Source organism: Stegodyphus dumicola, chromosome 5 (assembly GCF_044657685.1).
Source record: "Stegodyphus dumicola isolate Sdum_Otavi_A_Nest chromosome 5, ASM4465768v1".
Classification (NCBI taxonomy): domain Eukaryota; kingdom Metazoa; phylum Arthropoda; class Arachnida; order Araneae; family Eresidae; genus Stegodyphus; species Stegodyphus dumicola.
In genome coordinates, this window is record NC_140772.1 from 52,905,452 (window position 1) to 52,922,997 (window position 17,546).

The 17,546-nt window shown below is 32.6% G+C and overlaps 1 protein-coding gene across 1 annotated transcript in view; it reads right to left on the bottom strand.

The window, feature by feature from the left end:
* Positions 1 to 11,459, bottom strand: part of LOC118201258 (uncharacterized) — a 48,498-nt gene extending 37,039 nt beyond the window's left edge. The window contains exons 1-3 of the mRNA XM_035373322.2: positions 10,713 to 11,459; positions 7,097 to 7,976; positions 1,595 to 2,160 (exon numbers count right to left, since the gene is read on the bottom strand). Coding sequence (XP_035229213.2) covers positions 1,595 to 2,160; positions 7,097 to 7,976; positions 10,713 to 11,402 — 2,136 coding nt within the window. The 5' untranslated portion in view covers positions 11,403 to 11,459. The remainder of the gene's footprint in view (positions 1 to 1,594; positions 2,161 to 7,096; positions 7,977 to 10,712) is intronic.
* Positions 11,460 to 17,546: the final 6,087 nt, after the last annotated feature.

A 17,546-nucleotide genomic window follows, 5' to 3' on the forward strand; every position in this document is an offset into this window, starting at 1 on the left:
AATAATGTACAGTTTTGAAATAAAAAAAAATTAAAAATTTCCTTTCTGATAAATGATAAAATAACATTGAAATAATATAAATAATATATAACGTTGCGCGCCTCTAACTAGCACGCAACCAAGAGGTGACTGTGAAAGCTTGTATAAACCACAGAGTCTTATAAAGGGTTTAAGTCCCTTTTTATTCAACGTACTAATTTACAATTGCGTTCTCTTGACGCTTACAAACGGTGCCAACTCGGCAGTCAAAATAAAATTAAAAACCTGAAAAGAAATTAAAGACAATATTCAAACTACGAGGCTCTCTCAAATAACTAACTCACCGCGTTTTACAATACGGCTGCTAATTCAGCAGACTTGAAGCTCACTGGAACAATTGCAACTACTTCCCGCCAAGCACATAGGCCGCAACGCGGGGTTTTTCAAATCTCTATAACTACCTCCGCGCTCGCTAAGTAAGAATAACTCTCTCTCACCGAACTTGTTTCCTTCTATTTAAATCATACTACTTCCGCTGATAATTTGAATGCTTGCGCGTTCTACTCAAATTTACATATTCTGGCATTGGCAGTTCCAGGGGAAAGTAAGGATTGACAGGAAAGATAGTTTAAACTTAAAATAAATGTTAGTTAAAATAAATATAAACCCTACAAATAATGTAGTTAATATGCAAAATAACTCACTCATTTTCAAGCATTTTTAATAATTTTAATTTTCTTTCTAAAAACAAAGAACACTATCAATGTATTCTTTGTTTTTACAAAGAAAATTAATATTACATTAATATTAACAAAGCATGAGGGCTCGAGATAATCTAAAAAACGATTAAGTGTGATACCAATATTAGAAAATTTCAAAATTTATCGATAAATAGCTAGACTAATTTGAATAGAACTGAACGTGAGAATGATTTCTGAGCTATTAGCGCCTCACACACATCTTCACATTGCTCTCTTTAGGAACCAAATTGACAATTACCGAGTACTGTTTATTTGCCATCTTTATTCTAAAATGAAAACTTTTAATTATTCTAGATTTTATGTTCTCCCTTCTAAGTAGATTAAGGTTTTTGAATTTGCTAAGTAGATTAAGGTTTTTTAATTGTTGTACCCAACAGAATGTGAGACAAATGCTCAACAGTATTTTGGGAAATAAGTTCTAGGCTTACTTCCAGAAATGAAAATAATCTAAAGCAGAATATATATATGTAAAATTTATGTACTCTGAAAACGGCATTATCCACTACTAATCGAAACATTTTTAAAAGCACACTCCGAAAATTACATTGTCTTGACTTGTACATATGTATGTTGGACACACGCAAAGAATATTGAACTGACCGTAACTTTTTTGGATTGTGAAGCAACAAGAAATGTCTATATGTATTTTATGCACAAATATCTAATTGAAGGACCTGAAATAAACACATTTATGTTTAGTTTCTATAAAGAGGCCAACTACATCTGGGATCTCAATAAATTTTAGAAAATCGATTTTCAAATATATAATAATAGTTACTTTATTAGTTTATTTAATTCATAAGAACAGTTAGTTTATAGTGAGCTCATTTAATACTTAAAAATAATTTACTTACTGAACTGTTGTGGGATATCAACCAGTTCCTGAAACCCCAAGTATCACAGTCGCAGATCCATGAATTATTGGATAGTGTTATTAAACTTAAAGATGTACTGTTCCATTCATCGATGGGAAACCTTCCAAGTTCATTGCTAGCTAATCTGAGTTCTTTCATTCCAGAAGGAAGAACAAGTTTTATTTCTTTCAAGCTGTTGTATTCCAAGTCTACTTTTTTCAAATCTTCGTATTCTGTGGAACTCAAACCATCAAATGTGTTAATTTGGTTATGACTCAAGTTTATAATACCAGTGTTGGATGGCATCTCCGGTATTTGATTTAAACCCCTTCCAGAACAGTTGACACTGATGGTGATATTTTCGCCTTCTGCAGTGCATAAACAGTCACATATTTCCGGACAGTTTTCGTTCCATGATTCTACATCAGTGAGTTTTAAAGAGCGGATTTTTGTACCATTGAGAGAAGGAGGCGATTGACAAACAGGATCATCTTTCAAGAAGGAGTCTTTCTTGCTGATCCACTCTAAAATCCAGGAAATACGACAGTCACAAGCCCATGGATTATCTGAATGGTAAAATAATATATGAATCATCTTTAAACAAAATTAAACAAGTTGTAGGAAAATGTTATAAAATCATTTTTAAAGAACGAAAAAACAAAGGCAAACACTGAACTGAGACTGACGTTAGATTTAAAAGAAAACTATGCCTTTCAGGGAAGGCAGGTGTACAGTCAGTTATAAAGTATTTCTCCCACCTTCTTAGCATGTCTTCGTAGTGTAGTGGTCTGCACGCTGGGCGCGTATTCCAGAGGTCTGTGGTTCGATTCCCAGCGAAGGCGCTGCTCATTTTTCACTTCTCCTGTTTACAAAAAATTTTAATGTATATATATAGTCTTTGGCAAGTAGTAAAAATATTCTGCGGTGGTGTACGGAAATACGTCATTTAAAGATCAAAGTAAATAAAAAATAGGGTTAAACAATTATATCGTCATGTGTTGAGCTAACTAGAAATTGAAAAAAAAAAAAAAACCCTCAAATTATGAAAAAGGCAATCATGAGTTAAAGTTGACAAATTTTCGCGACTGGGATCTAATTCACCTACTGCAGATATCTTTCAGATAATTTTAGGAGAATGAAACTTAAAAGAATTATTAAGAGATTAACAATTATTAACTGTGCAATACTTATTTATTTCTACTTTCCTTAAAAAGTTTTATTCAAAGTTCGCTTTCTTGGTTTAGTCGATGTATGTTAAATAACATTCACAAGGAGTGTTGCGAACTTTCCAAAAACTAAAATCTGAAATATGATTTTAAGAAATGAGAGATGAATTTTATTATTTGGATGGAAAATAACTTGATATATTGAGTTATGGGAACCGTTTTAAATAAAAAAAAAGGGGGGAAACAAGATGGCAATGTTGACCTGAGACTTATCTTATTGGAATCTTTATAGTGGTAAGAAGAAGAACGATTTTATCAATAGTAAAAAATAAAAATTATCTGAGCCACTAGCAACAGCCCGTGGATAATTAAGATGCTAAATAAGAGGAGATTGTGGAAAACAAACTTTAACGTTAGGATGTTTTACTAGAATACGTCAAAGCACTCGAAAGCTCTTTGCCTAAGGAAAGCAGACCTTGACGATGGGAAATACGTAAAACGTATTTAATTTAGTGACAAGATTTGGCATGAGGAGGAAAGCGAATAGAAAAAGGTTTCTAACTTACTGGTATGCTAGAAGAAGGTCAAAAGAAAGCCATTTTCGGAATTCAATTTCAAATGTGAATTGAAAGAGGGAAAGTGTATTGATGGAATCCATAATTTACTCTTTGTCGACATTTAAATGATGCATTTCTGGACTACGCAGAAGAATATTTTCACTTCAGGAAGAAAATGAACTCCGTATCTGTCTCTCTCGAAATGCGTAGAAATTGTCTTTAAAACCAACTTCAATCTAAGCCTGAATTTTGCCTTGACTTAAAGTTATATTTATTGATTATGCTAATTGTATTGACTATTAACATACCGTGGATTTTGTATATTGAGTTAACTATCAGAACTAAAGCTACTAATATTAACATTTATAAAATAAACTGTATAAAAATTATCATTAAGAAAAGAATATTGAAACAAATAGCATACATAGTGTAAGCAATTTGAAGAAACCGCAGTAAATTATGTTAAAACTATTTACGACTAAGATGTATATTAAAGCATTTGAAAAATCACATAAATTCCTAGCCTTTACCAGGATTTTTTCTGTCATTATAACGTTTAAACTTCAAAAACAAGAGCAAGAACCTTCTTGTAAGGTTTCCCTTATTTTGCATAACAAATTTATTTTAAGTTTGATACCTTTACTGAACTTCTCAACTTCCTTCTCACATTCTGTCGCCAGGATGTAAATTTAAAGTGCGTATTTAAACGGGTGAATCTCTGAGTTTATTCAGAGTGTGTTTTTGCTAGCCAGGGCACGTTTCGTTGTTGCTTCACTGTTACGCTAGTCAACCTCTTGGCCATTCGGATTATTGTCACGCCTCTTAGGTTTTTGTGAGTCAACCTGTTAGGCCTAACTTACGTGCTATCCAGCACTAGTTATTTTAGATTTTTGACTTGAATTATATTCTACGTTTTTATTTTCACCTCAAGTATGACGGTGCCATTTTAACGCACGAAAATAGTACCTATCCTACTTCTCATAGAATAAGGAATAAGAAGGTAAATTTTATTAGTATCTAAAACTAGATGTTTAAATTCCATTAGGATTTTTATTGAAAAATTTAGGATCGATAATTTCACATTGATACTAGTTGGAAAGTAAATAAATAACAAATAAACGGATCAACTAGATCAAAATCTGTTAAAAAATTTCCTCAAAGAATTTATAAGAAAATCAACTTTCAATAAAAAAAACTTTTCCATTGTGTACAAAAAATATTTTTCTAGAATAAACTAGCTAACTGTAGTTATCAGTCAGGATATAATTATAATATTAAAATAGTGATAAATGAAGTAGAAACATATAAGGTATTTTCTTTCTCTTTTCTGCATGACTACGTGGTGTAACGGTAGCACACACGGCGCGTATTCGAGAGGTCCAGGTTCGAGTTCCGGCGAGGCATTGCTCATTTTTCATGTTTCTTACTTCAAAAATCCTAATGACTCTACGAACATAACATTTCTGTAGTGTGCTAAACATAAAGGCTGGATATTTTTTTATGCAGATTATTTCCATATGAGTCGAGCTAGTTATTCTTATTGTTCCTGTAGGAAAAGGCCTTTTTCATTTTATTTCGAACAAAACATAATACGATTGGTGCCATTCGAAAAGTATTTTTATTAGCTCAAATTAGACATTTTGCATAAAATCTTCTAATATTATAAATTAGGATTGAAAAGTAATAAGATCTATTCGTAACAAAATTACATGAAATATTTTTAAAATATAGCGAAACTTTATTTTTAAGAAATTAATAATCAAAAATGACAAACATTTTATCTCACAAAAGTCTTCGTACACTGAAATATTTTTGGATAAAATCGAAATTAAAATTATCGTTTGCCGCTTTTTTTAATTTTTGCCTTGTGGTGGCATTTAAAAAATCGTTTGCTTTTAATTTTTTATTGTTTACTTCAGAATATTCTATTTATTATTGAAAAAGGGGTCGCGGTCTTAAAGAAATTACAAACAGCATTCGAAAATTGATAATTTTTCACCATAGTAGTGGCAAATCAACTCGAAATATCGCTAAATTAGTTAATTTATCCTAGTCTACAGTGCAATATGTGATAAAACGCTTTAAAGAAGAAAATTGGATTGAAAACAAGGTAAGAAAAGATCGTCCAAGAAAGTTAACTAAACGTGATGAGAGAATTTGTGAAAAACACACGTTTAAGTGCTGTATAAGTTTCTGCAGAATTTAATGAAAAGTTTTCTACTTCAATTTCACCTGAAACTGTTCGACGAGTTCTCAGAGAAGCTGGATTACATGGGCGTTCTGCCCGTATAAAATGTTTTGTTAGTGAGAAAAACAGAAAGCTTAGGTTTTCATTCGCAAAATCAATGATAAATATATCCGAAACGTACTGAAACAATGTCCTATTTGCTGACGAAAGCAAATTTAACATTTTTGGTTTCGATGGTCGAATAACTATATGGCGAAGAAAAAATGAGGAACTTCATTCTAAGAACTTAGTTGGAACAGTTAAGCATGGTGGTGGAGGTGTTCTTGTGCATGGCAGCATCAGGACTAGGTAATTTGGTATTTATTGATGGCATAATGAATCATTCTCTTTGTTTAAATATTTTAAGACACAATTTAAAATTATCAGCCCAAAATTTGGGTATTGGAAACAACTTTATTTTTAATTATGATAACGATCCTAAACATATGGCTCTCAACGTTCGCCTGTGGTGTCTCTATAATTGTCCACAGGTTTTGAAACACTACTTCAGTCGCCAGATTTAAACTCCACAGAATACATTTGGAAAGAACTTTAGGTTAAAGTACAAAAACACAACATCAAAACAAAAAGTCATGACGGAAAAATGGATGAACATTAATACAGAAATTACAAAAAAACTAGTAAAATCTATTCCCAGGCGTTTAAAAGCTGTTGTGAATGCTAAAGGATATCCTACTAAATATTAATTTAACGAAAAATGAAAATATTCACTAATATGTCAAGATTTTTTTGAAGTGTACGAAGACTTTTGTGAGATAAAATGTTTGTCATTTTTTATTATTATTTTTTTAAAAATAAATTTTCGATATATTTTAAGCATATTTCATGTAATTTTGTTACGAATAGATTATAGATCTCATTATTAAAATCTCATTCAGAAAGTTTATTTTTAATTAATGGATAGAGCCCTATTTCAATGAAAATCATAAGTGTACAAACACTTTTGGGAGCCGCTGTATGTCTCCGTTGAATACATATATTTTAGCAAATGACAAGCGATAACAGGAATAACTTTTTTCACCTTTTGAAAGATAAAGTAGTTTAGACAGGCGTTTTTTAGTTGCATATTAAAAAAACTGTAAAATACTGCAAATGATCATATCACAACTCAATTGTTGTAGTATATAATAACTTCTCAGTGCTATGTATTTTTGAAATTTTCAGTATTGTATTTAAAGAAAAGATTAAATGACTTTCAATTACTTATAATGTAAAAATATAAATTCTTATGACATACTCAAAATGCCAAATGAAAACAAATTCATCGTGATTTCTTATTTTTGCAACTTTAACATTTAGCAATAACAGATTCCACTAGTTAATTATATTAAATTAAATAATGTTAATTGATTTCTTTTTTAATTGCTTTAATATGCGTAGTGTTCATTAGTTTTACTTCTCATTTACCAATTTTAAAACTGACAGTGTTTTTACACAAAATTAGTTTTTAGTTTAGAAAAGAGTAAAAGAAAGTCATTAAAAGAAGCTAATTTCACGCAACATATTTATCATTAAAGAACATTCATCTTACCTGCCATCCAAAGGTTGACTTTTTTCCTTTTGAAATTGGGAAAAGAATCCTTTGTCAGAGTTGTCAAATTGTTCATCGAAACATCCAAATTTTTTATACTAGTGAGATTCCGGAATGCTCCATATACCGAATATAAGTTATTATTTTTCAAATTAATGAATTTTATCTTTTGCAGTGCAATTAGTTCACCTTCTTTAATGGATTCCAAATACGAAGATGCGATAGTGAGATTCGCAAGATGCGTTAAATGTTGAATGGTTCCATTTAGTGCTGTTAAGCTACTAAATGACAAATCCAAAACTTCGAGTTTGTGCTGTTTAGAAAAGCATCCTTCTTCTATTGCATTCAGAGCATTTCCTGATAAATTAAGATGCGTAACTGAAGTCAAGTTCTTGAAAGCATCACTCTCAATGAAGGATATTTCATTCCTACTAAGATCCAAATTCTGTACCGATTCAAGGGAAGCTTCCAAAGCAATGGAACTGAAATTATTACCACTCAAACTAATGTTCTTGAAAGAATACTCCTCTTTATCATTTGGAAATAGTCCATCCATTGAACTCAGAATGTTATCATTTAGTTCAACGGTTTCCAGATAATGCGAGTTTTTAAAAAAATTCGCTGGTAGGCTCATTAAATTATTTTTGTTCAGATATATAGCCTTAAGTTTTGGGAAGCTGTCCATTAGATGAGGATCCAAATTATCGAATTTGATTTCTGAAAGATACAGTTTTTTCAGATTCTTCAGAGAATCCCCAAGAGCAGAAAGATTAAGTTTTAACTGAGGATTTTTCCCTAGATTCAACGAATCTAAAGTCCACATTTTAATAGGAAATGCATTGTCAATGTTTTTTAAGTTGTTGCCATATAAATTTATCGTCTGAAATTTAAAAAAAATAAGAAAAATTAATATAAAGTATACTCATTTTATTTTTGAAAGACTTTTAAAAGTACTACCAAATTTATTTATAACTTTAAAGGAATAAAAATCATTTTAGTGTCTTTCTTTGTTTTAATTCGACCCACCAGTAACCAAGCGGGAAAATCACACAGCACTAGTAGTTCGATTCGGATTCACGTCTCAGCTAATGACAGATTTCATGGTTTTTTCCATATGTAACCTGAATGCAAGTCACATTTCCCTCAAAAAGACTCTACAGGAAGTCTTCGCTACCCCTTTGGCTGATAGTCCTCACATGCTTTACCGCAATCTAAATTCCACACTTTGTCGATCCATATTTTTTTTTTATTTTTTTATTTTTTTTTGGGGGGGGGGAACTATAAAGTAAATTTTCACGAAATGATGCACTTTATTTTTTTTCCTTCGCTAATTTAATTGTGCTGATCCTGTTAGGAAGGATCCTGTTGTTATTAAGTTAAAATGTTGATTCCTTTTCAGTTCAACTTTTTTCATGTCAGACTAAGACAAAATTGTCTCAGATCACGTTCTTTAATTTTGCACCTAGTTCAGAATTCAGTTTGGTTACCTGAGTGATTTCGTCTAGTTTGAACTGTTAAAAAAATATTTTTGAAAAGGGCCTATCTTACAAGAACTGATATCAGGAAAATTACCGTATACGCATATTACAGGTAGAGAATACCACAAAATTTTCAAGGTAAACAACGCATTCCACGGAATTAATTTGCGGATGAAACAATTAGTATTCAATGGCTTCGGAGTTTCTGGAATTCTTTGATATTGGCAGCTGTTTGTACTTGCTGTTTGTACAAACGGCTGTCAATACTTAAATTCTAAGAACTATATGAAAGAATGTGAAAGAATTCTTGTTTTATCAAGTTAATAGAGTACTGGATTAAATTATTCGGATGCAAGCTGGCCTGCTAATTCAAATTTTAATAAAAGTTTTAAAATAATGAATAACTGGCCCTTACCTCAAAGAAACGATAACCAATGCCATAGCGATAAAATCCAAGAAAGACCAATGAATATTGGTCATTTTTTCGCATAACATCAGAACGAATTTCCTGCATAATATTTCGAGGTGTATAATGAACAATCGATTATCCTTATAAATCTTTTCAAGACGACATACCTCCAAAATGGTATATAGGAATGCTTTGTTATTAATATACATCCTTTAACTTTTAATTCAGTTTTGAAATTTTTTATGGAAAAAAGGAGTTTCAGTTTTATAGGTCTTACTTAAAACTCTTACTTAAATATAATAATTTGAGCAATTAAAGTTTTACAATTATTTTTTTTTTTTTTTTCAATTTAAAAAAATTGTCGATATTTGAGAACATTTCGAACGGATCATTTTCTACCTTATTCTTCCAAGTGTTGATCTTTTTAATTAAACTTTGAATTTTATTATTCCAATTAAATATATGTCTATTTTTTTTCCTTGAAAAAGGCAAGTTCATTTTGCTTAGTTTCTCAGAAATATCTGATAAACAGCATAGCTTTGATAGCCATAAGTCATTTTGAAAAAAAAAAAAAAAAAAAGCAAGGTCAGAATTTTGTTTGGTTAAAAATGTTATAATTTCGTCTTTTAATAGCAAGAATCATCTTAAACTTCGCCCACTTGACATCCATTTTACTTCTGCGGGTAACAATAAAATTGTGTCGTGCCTTTACGGGAGAAAAGGTTTCTAAGCTTCCTAAGCATTATGTATAACATATTCTATAAACCTTTTCTTTTTTTTTTTTATTTCGTCCATTGTGTTGAATGTTTCCTGAATTTTCTGCTGCTACTTATCTACCTTTGAAACTTAGGCTCCACAAAGTGTTTAGTAAAGAACCATTACACATTAAAGATTCTCATATAAAGAAGTTTTAAATTACAGCACATATTTCTTCCGAGAAATTCGATAGAATCTTGTGTTCTAATGCATAAATTTAAATAATATTCTATTTTGAACAACAATAAATTGGAATTAAATATTTTGCCACTCAAAAATTATATTAATGAGATATCGTTAACGTGCTTATATATAATAAATAAATACTTCATAAGCAGATGATAACAAGGCGGTTACCGTCAAATTTACAATGATTTATGATTTGATGTTATACAAAATTTTGAAATTTGTAGGAATATAAAGGGGCAATAATCAGTGGAAAATTATATAAAATACGTGATAAGAATTTTTATGCTTCATTTTAAGTATTAAAATACTAATAATTAGTTAAGTTTTTTTTTATCTCATTTGCTTTACTGATCTAATGAATGTACGGTAGTGGTTCAAGTGTTCAAGAATATAAGCTTCTTTTATTGATTTAAAAGTGTTATTTTAAATCAGTGTTTCTCGATACGCTTCAAACTTAAAAGCTAATTTGACACCCTTCCTAGTCGCCCTTTCACCTGCTTGACCCTTAATGCGACTTTGAATGTAACTACTCGTTTCAAAATGAAATTGTGCACCAGCCTTTATTTACATATATATTCCCCGTTTAGATCAATGTCACGAAACATAAAATTTAAACATGCAATTTTATGCCATTCAGAGAGGTCCTAAATGAAATATTGTTGTACATATACGATGACATCATTAATGAATTATCCTTATTAAGATATCAGCTAATCATCCGCATTCTTGGTCAGATTATTCTAAAACAATGTTGATTTCTAATGTCAGAATAGAAATCACTTACCTGTGGATTTATTGACTTGAAGCACTCGTCCACGTTAAACAGCTGGTTATTACTCAAATCAATGCTTCTTAGATGACCCAAAGAGTCGAAAGTTTCTGGATCTAAATGCTGAAGCTTATTGTGAGACAAGTCCAGATATTGTAAGGACGTTGTCTCAAGAAAAGCATCTTTTGAAATTTCAGTTATAACATTGTTATATAGAAGAATAGTTTCTATTTCTGTCATGTTCTTCATTTGTTCTTCAAGACTCGTTAAGGCTCCATGAACCAACTGCAAGGTTGTGAGTGACGGTATTATTAAACCTTCTGGAATTCCAGTGAAGGTAGTACCATTAAAATTCACAATCTTTAAATTCTTGATTCCAAATAACGCATCATCCGGTATGCTCTCCAAAGGACTGCTGATAGCTAGAACAGCAATACTGCGTCCACTAAAAACTTTTCCGGGCATACTAGTAATATTAGACTGCGATATGACTAACCTGTAAATTTTTGGATATTTAGTTATAACAGGTACAATAGATTCCAAATTCGTTACATTTTTGCAATATATTTTAATTCCATGCTTTCCTATACAATAACATGGAGGCTCTTTCAGACATTCATCAGAGAATGCTTCAGAGGCTGTCCACAAATATAGCAAAACTATATTTAACATGCATAGAACAAGATGCATGTTTAGCTCTTTCATCAAATGACGTTTATGCTTATTCCTGAAACTGCCAGCTCTATAAAGGACATTCAGAAGAGTTAATTTTAAGAAGCGAAAAGTTTTCTTATCGAAGATAACGGTGGGAAAAAAAATAGTTCCGTTACAAGCCTTTGGCAGTTTTTCATTGAACAAGCATTGCTTTTTATCATTATTTTATCAGTCCTGCAATTTCTTTTTGCTTCCTTTTTACATCCCGACCCGATTATCTTTTTCCGGTAAATAGAGAGGCAACTTCTTTATTACATATCAAAGGTATGTTTTCTCTTATTTAAAGTTCTACTTTTAACAGCTTTAATGAAATACTTTTATTATTTACTTTTAAGTTTTTGTAAACACTTATAAAGTGGTACCACTGTCAGGACTTGTGTTTCTCTTGATTTGCTTTGGAAACATGGAATGCCCTGAATAAGAACAGGGAGCTTGTGTATAACAGACGACACAAGCAGGAAGGGTATACGAAACCCTTTATTTTCAATACTTTACAGGCACTTCCGAGCTTCGGAATACAGAGACCAACCACTTGTGGTCTGAACGTAAGAACATAAAACTACTAACTAAAACTCTAACTAAAAGCTAACTTTGAATTAGTATACAAATGCTTAGCACTAAGACTGGCCTTTATTTAAAAAAGGTACGTATGTAGCACGCCGAGCTGCTGAAACTACAATACGTTTGCAAATATCAAGAGGGCTAAACCTCTGGCCTTAAAGGCAACCAGCAACCGAGTGAAAACTCATAAAACTGCAGTGGCAAGCGGTTTGCTTCCTAAAACTCCATCTCTCTCCCGCTTGGCAAAAAGCCACAACTTAAGTACTTGGGAGTTAGCAAGACAATTTGCATAAACAAGTTAAAGCATTTAATTCTGGCCGGAAGTAGAAAATAAGAAGTGATAGTACAGTTTTAAAATAAAATAAACGTTAGTAAAACTTAGAATCCTTACACCACTTATAAAGGTTTTTATAAAAGTGTTTCTTCCAACAAGTTATGAGAAGAACTAAATAATTTTGAGGGAAGAAAAATATTAAATACGTTAGGAATCAATTTATTCTTAATAAAAAGTGTAATTAGTAAAACCAGTCCGCAATGATATCCCAGTCTTCGTTTTATATGGCCATCGGTTGATTGCGTCAAGCACTTATTTGGATGTGTGTATTGAGAATACGGCAAAGCACACTAGGGCTACCTGGCTAAGGGAAGGGATGCCTTCGTGAAGGATTTTCTAAGGGAAACTGGCTCGTATACACGTTACACATGGTCAAAACCACGGAAACGTCCATGCAGCCAGCCCGTTCGCGGGATTTGAACCTCGGACCGAACTACCAGTGTTCAGCGATTTTACCGCTCGGCCGCTGGTGGGCGCACTTATTTGTTTGGAACAATTTTTAAAGTGAAAATTGTATTTGATAAAATGAACAGGGAAAAATCAGTGATAAAATGAAAGGATCATAATGCTTTTAGTTTGCAGTTTCATGGTTTTCATGAAGTTTCATGCTTCGAATCAGCATAATTGTTTTTCGTATTTCCTGCACTGAAAAGTCCTAATAATCTCCGCAACGACGTCTGAATTAAAAAGTGGTGGATGACAATGTTTCTCACATACATTTAGTCGATTGCATCTCATGACTGCCCTCAGTGTCGTTTAAGTGAAAGAGAATTAAGAATTATCGCATTCCTTCCTGCGTATTCTCGTAGTGTCAGTGGTTAGCATTTCCAGCTATACTAGAATATACAAGGTTCAAAATTCCGTTAAGAGCACAATTAATTTTTCGTATTTCCTGCTCCGGAAATCCTAATATTTTAGCGAAATTTGTTCCTTTGGACCGAGCACATCTTAGCTCAGTGGGTAAGACGTCGGATTCGGAGACCGAAAGTTCTGACTTCGAAAACTAAGAAATGCAAGTTGCCTAAAAGTTGATTTTGTTTAACTTTCCTGTCTGTCAATTTATTTTCTTTATGTTCCATTTATTGGAGAATGTTTTCCATTTTCTAGAACCTTTCAAGTCTGGAATGTTTCGTTCATCAAGTCTATATAAGTGGTTACTTTGAAAAGTATTTTGTTCCTACTTTCTGCATGCCTTCGTGGTGTAACGGTCAGTACACTCGGCGCGTATTCGAGAGGTTCGAGGCCTGGCGAGAGCCCGCATCAAAAATAACCTAATATCTCTAGTGGTGCCCGAACTAAAAAAAGTGGTGGATGATGTTTCTTTACCTGTAGGATTTGGCGAATGGGTCCCCTAATTCCAGTCGCCCTTTAAAAGAGGGAATATTTCAGGTATTTGCTTCCTCCTTTCTGAGTGCCTTTGTGGTGTAGGTTAGCACACTCGATGCGTATTCGAGAAGTCCAGGTTCGAGCCCCGGCGAGGGCATTGCTTCTTTTCTCCCGCATCAAAAATAATCTAATATCTCTACAACTTATTCAGTTCGAATAAAGAAAAATCTCGAGTTGAGACTGGAGTAGTTTCTTCTTCACTTGTCTAATGCGATCACTTCATTTGCGAGACAGTATAATGTATAAAAGCACTTTTCACTTAAAGAATAATATTAATCTAATACATTTGCATTAAGTACTTTTCATAATTTAATTGGCTCATAAATTTCAGTCAAAAAAGTAAACTTTCTGTTCAATTACCTGTTAGTTATTTGCGGATTGCTTCGTTTCCGCACGGATTTTTTTTTCGGGAGTGCAAAATTTCAGCCGCGAAATTACGAGCATACATCCTATAATTGCGAGCGTTTCGCGAATTTAACTCCGTGATCGCTCGTGATTTTTTTTTCCTTCGCAATAATAGTACTTCCCTGATTACCTCACATAGAAAGTAATTTTATTCCTGGTAAACTATCCTCTTTTAGCTAGTCTTTTTTGTACTTGCTACAAATTCGTCCAACAAGAATTTTACTATGAAAAGCATTCACGAAAATCTACATTCATATTACACGATCAAAAATTGCTTATTCAATCATTTTCCCTACATTTTCTTCTGGAACCCAGTTAAATTATTTTATGGGCAACAAATTTTTATTTGGGAAGGTTGCGTTATATATTAAATATACCCATTGTTTATTTAATAAGTTACCGAAAAGACCGCTAGGGCTCTCTGCTTAAAAACAGTGATGCCTTCACAGAGAACGTCGCTAGTATTAACGCTATATCCGAGGAAAACTATTTGAGCGTTGATGCAAACTGTCTATTCGCCAGAAGTGAATCCGAATCGAACTTCCTGTAGAGATATCGAAAAGAAATAAAATGAGAAAAGAAATATTTTCTTACTCATTAAATATTTTTTTTTTTTTAATTCATTTGAATACATAGCATATATCTTCGTGAAAAACCGTGAAAAGTTATGTTAAACTACTGGTATTTACGATTTTGATCTTTACTGTAACTTCTACTTTCCGTATTCCTCACCAAAATACAAAATTAGCTTATAGTATATTTAAGCTAAAGGCTTTTCAAATTTAGAGAGAAAGTTTTCCTAGCGTTCTCGTAGCCTGGTTAGATTTCTGTCAGCTCTAGCTAAACTTAATAATCTCGGCATTGCTTTTTTTCCGCAGCCGATGTTTTAAACTTACTCTCGATTAAATTATTTAAGCTTAGGATGTGTAGCCAGAATACCGATGAACGTTTAAATTGATCTGACTGTTTTTATTTAATTTGCCTTTCCACAGGCAGTGGTTACCTGCAGCACGAGCCGTGCCCTGTTTTGTTAAAATTTTAGCTCAGGTTGTTCAAAACCTTTGTGAGTCTTGTTACGTTGTTTCAGACATAGCGGTAACTCGCTACCTGTCTAGTAAGGTTAAATGACTAAAGTTCCAGTATTAGACTAAGTGTAACTTTATAAGTAACTTGTAGAATCAATCGCTTATATCGATGCAATAACATGAAAAATACCCATTGCCCTCACGGTATTCATACTCTGGACCTCCCAATTACACGTCTTCCAGATACATTACGAAGGGGAGATAAAAGGAGACACCAAATACCTCGCAACCGTTATTTTTTTATACTAACTGCAACGAAGATGACCAACTGCAACTTTATTAAAACATATGCATCAGTATAATTCCCCTTTTTTTATAATTTTATAATCTTTCAGACCTATGAAACTGTAGTTATATTGTTTTAAAGTACGTGATAATAAAATAAAATAAAATAAAAAATAAATAAATAAATAAATAAAGGAAGAATGGAGGAAGCACGGCTTTATGTAACAAAATCGTAAATAAATTCAGATATACGTGTTTTGAATATGCTTGCAGTTCATCATTTTGCTCAGAAAAAAATGTCTAAAAGAAATATTTAGTAAATATTAGAAGTCGAAAATTAACCCAGGGCAAAGCAGAATGGTTCAACAGGTTTAAACAGTTTTTCAGTTGACGAAACAGGTGTTCACTATATCAGAAAATGTCTTTTCGCGGAAACGGGGATGATGGATTTGAGGGGGGAAGAAAGAGGAAGAATCGGCACTATTTTGAGCTGAGAATGAAACGACACTAATTCGTCCCCCCTTCTATCTAATCCCCTTCATAGTTAGCCTAATCCCCAGTCCTTATGTTATAAACGTATGTTTGGCACGTGCTGGGATGCGCCTACGCTTACTCAAGGAGAAGATGAAGAAATTAGAAATGACCAGCCAGTTTAACCCAATCTGTCATATACCTTAATAATGTCATATACCTTAATTGTCATATACCTTATACCATTCATTAATCTGTGCACTTTTAATATCCCACTTACATTCGAGATATATGCAGCTCTACAGCATAAAGACTTTTCCACTGTTGTTATTTTATTCTAATAAATGGTTCACTCTTTGAGATCATCATCGTCATTCCTTCTCTTACCCATTGCATATAACCATGTTCGCTGGCAATAACTTAAATAATCTTTTGTAGCACGCTACCTGTATATTCCTTTATTGTCCCGGATGAAATGCAGAATAGATGTAAACATATAACGAATGATATTTTTCATTTTAGTAGTTTTTGGGATTTATTTCTGAATTCTTATCCTGTAACGAAATGATAAATATCTATTGATTTCAAGACTATAAGAAAATGTTTAAAATGTGCAAAATTCAACATAATTCAACTAATCACTAACCATATTTCTATTCTCTAAAATTTATTTGAACTGGCACCCTTATTTCTTATGCTAAATCTTTTCTTTTCTTCTGCTTTCTTTTTTTTTTTTTTTTTTAGTCCAAAGGGATTTGAATCCCGAAGGACTATTAAGCTGCGTTCCCACTGGGGTTTATCTGAGCTAACGAACACAATTGACGTAGCCGACCCATCTCCAAAACCAGTTTTTTCCCATACGGCGGCAAGTTGAAAAATCTGAACTGCAGGCACAGCGGAGCTAATCGACACATGGAACTGACTCCGTTAGCTCAAATAAACCCCAGTGGGAACGGGCCTTTAGTTTCGTTTTGGCATTTTGCGTCGGACTCATAAGTGTCGGTTCACTTTTCAAACTGTTGCCACAAAATGTTAGAGTCCTGCATTATATTTGAAGAAACTAAATAATGAAAAATCTGCATAAATGTATGTATATTTCTCGTATTGTGATAAAACAACGGTACATAGAGTCATCGAATTTTGAATAACGTAATCCTCCAACGAATATGAGCATGTGGAAGACCAAATTTGAAATTTGAAATTTGTTTTATGATGGATTTCCTATTTTTTAAAACTTTGACGAATTTTTGATTAACAAACTCTAAGGATTTCAAAGCGAGCAATGGCAACGTTGTGCAGAAAAAACATTTTTATCTCCAGCGCGTGAGTCTCTGTATCGGAAATTCTAAAGATAGGCTCGTTTTAAAACTATTTTGCGATATTGCTGTTTCACTGGATCTTATGGTTTAAGTGCGAGGAACATGATATTTAATAAAGAAAGGTAACACACAAAATGTTAAAAAACGCCCCTTTGGACGTAATTTAAAATCTGAAACATTTAAGATTTTTTTTTTTTTTTTTTTTTTCCATCTCCACCGGAAAACGCAAATTGGATGAGTAAAGTGCAAATTAGGTAGCGAAAATCTGAACGTAGAAAGAGAGCTTTAATAACTCCACAGTGCTGTTCTGGTTTTTGGCAAGATTTGGCTTTTGAACTTGCTTGCAACT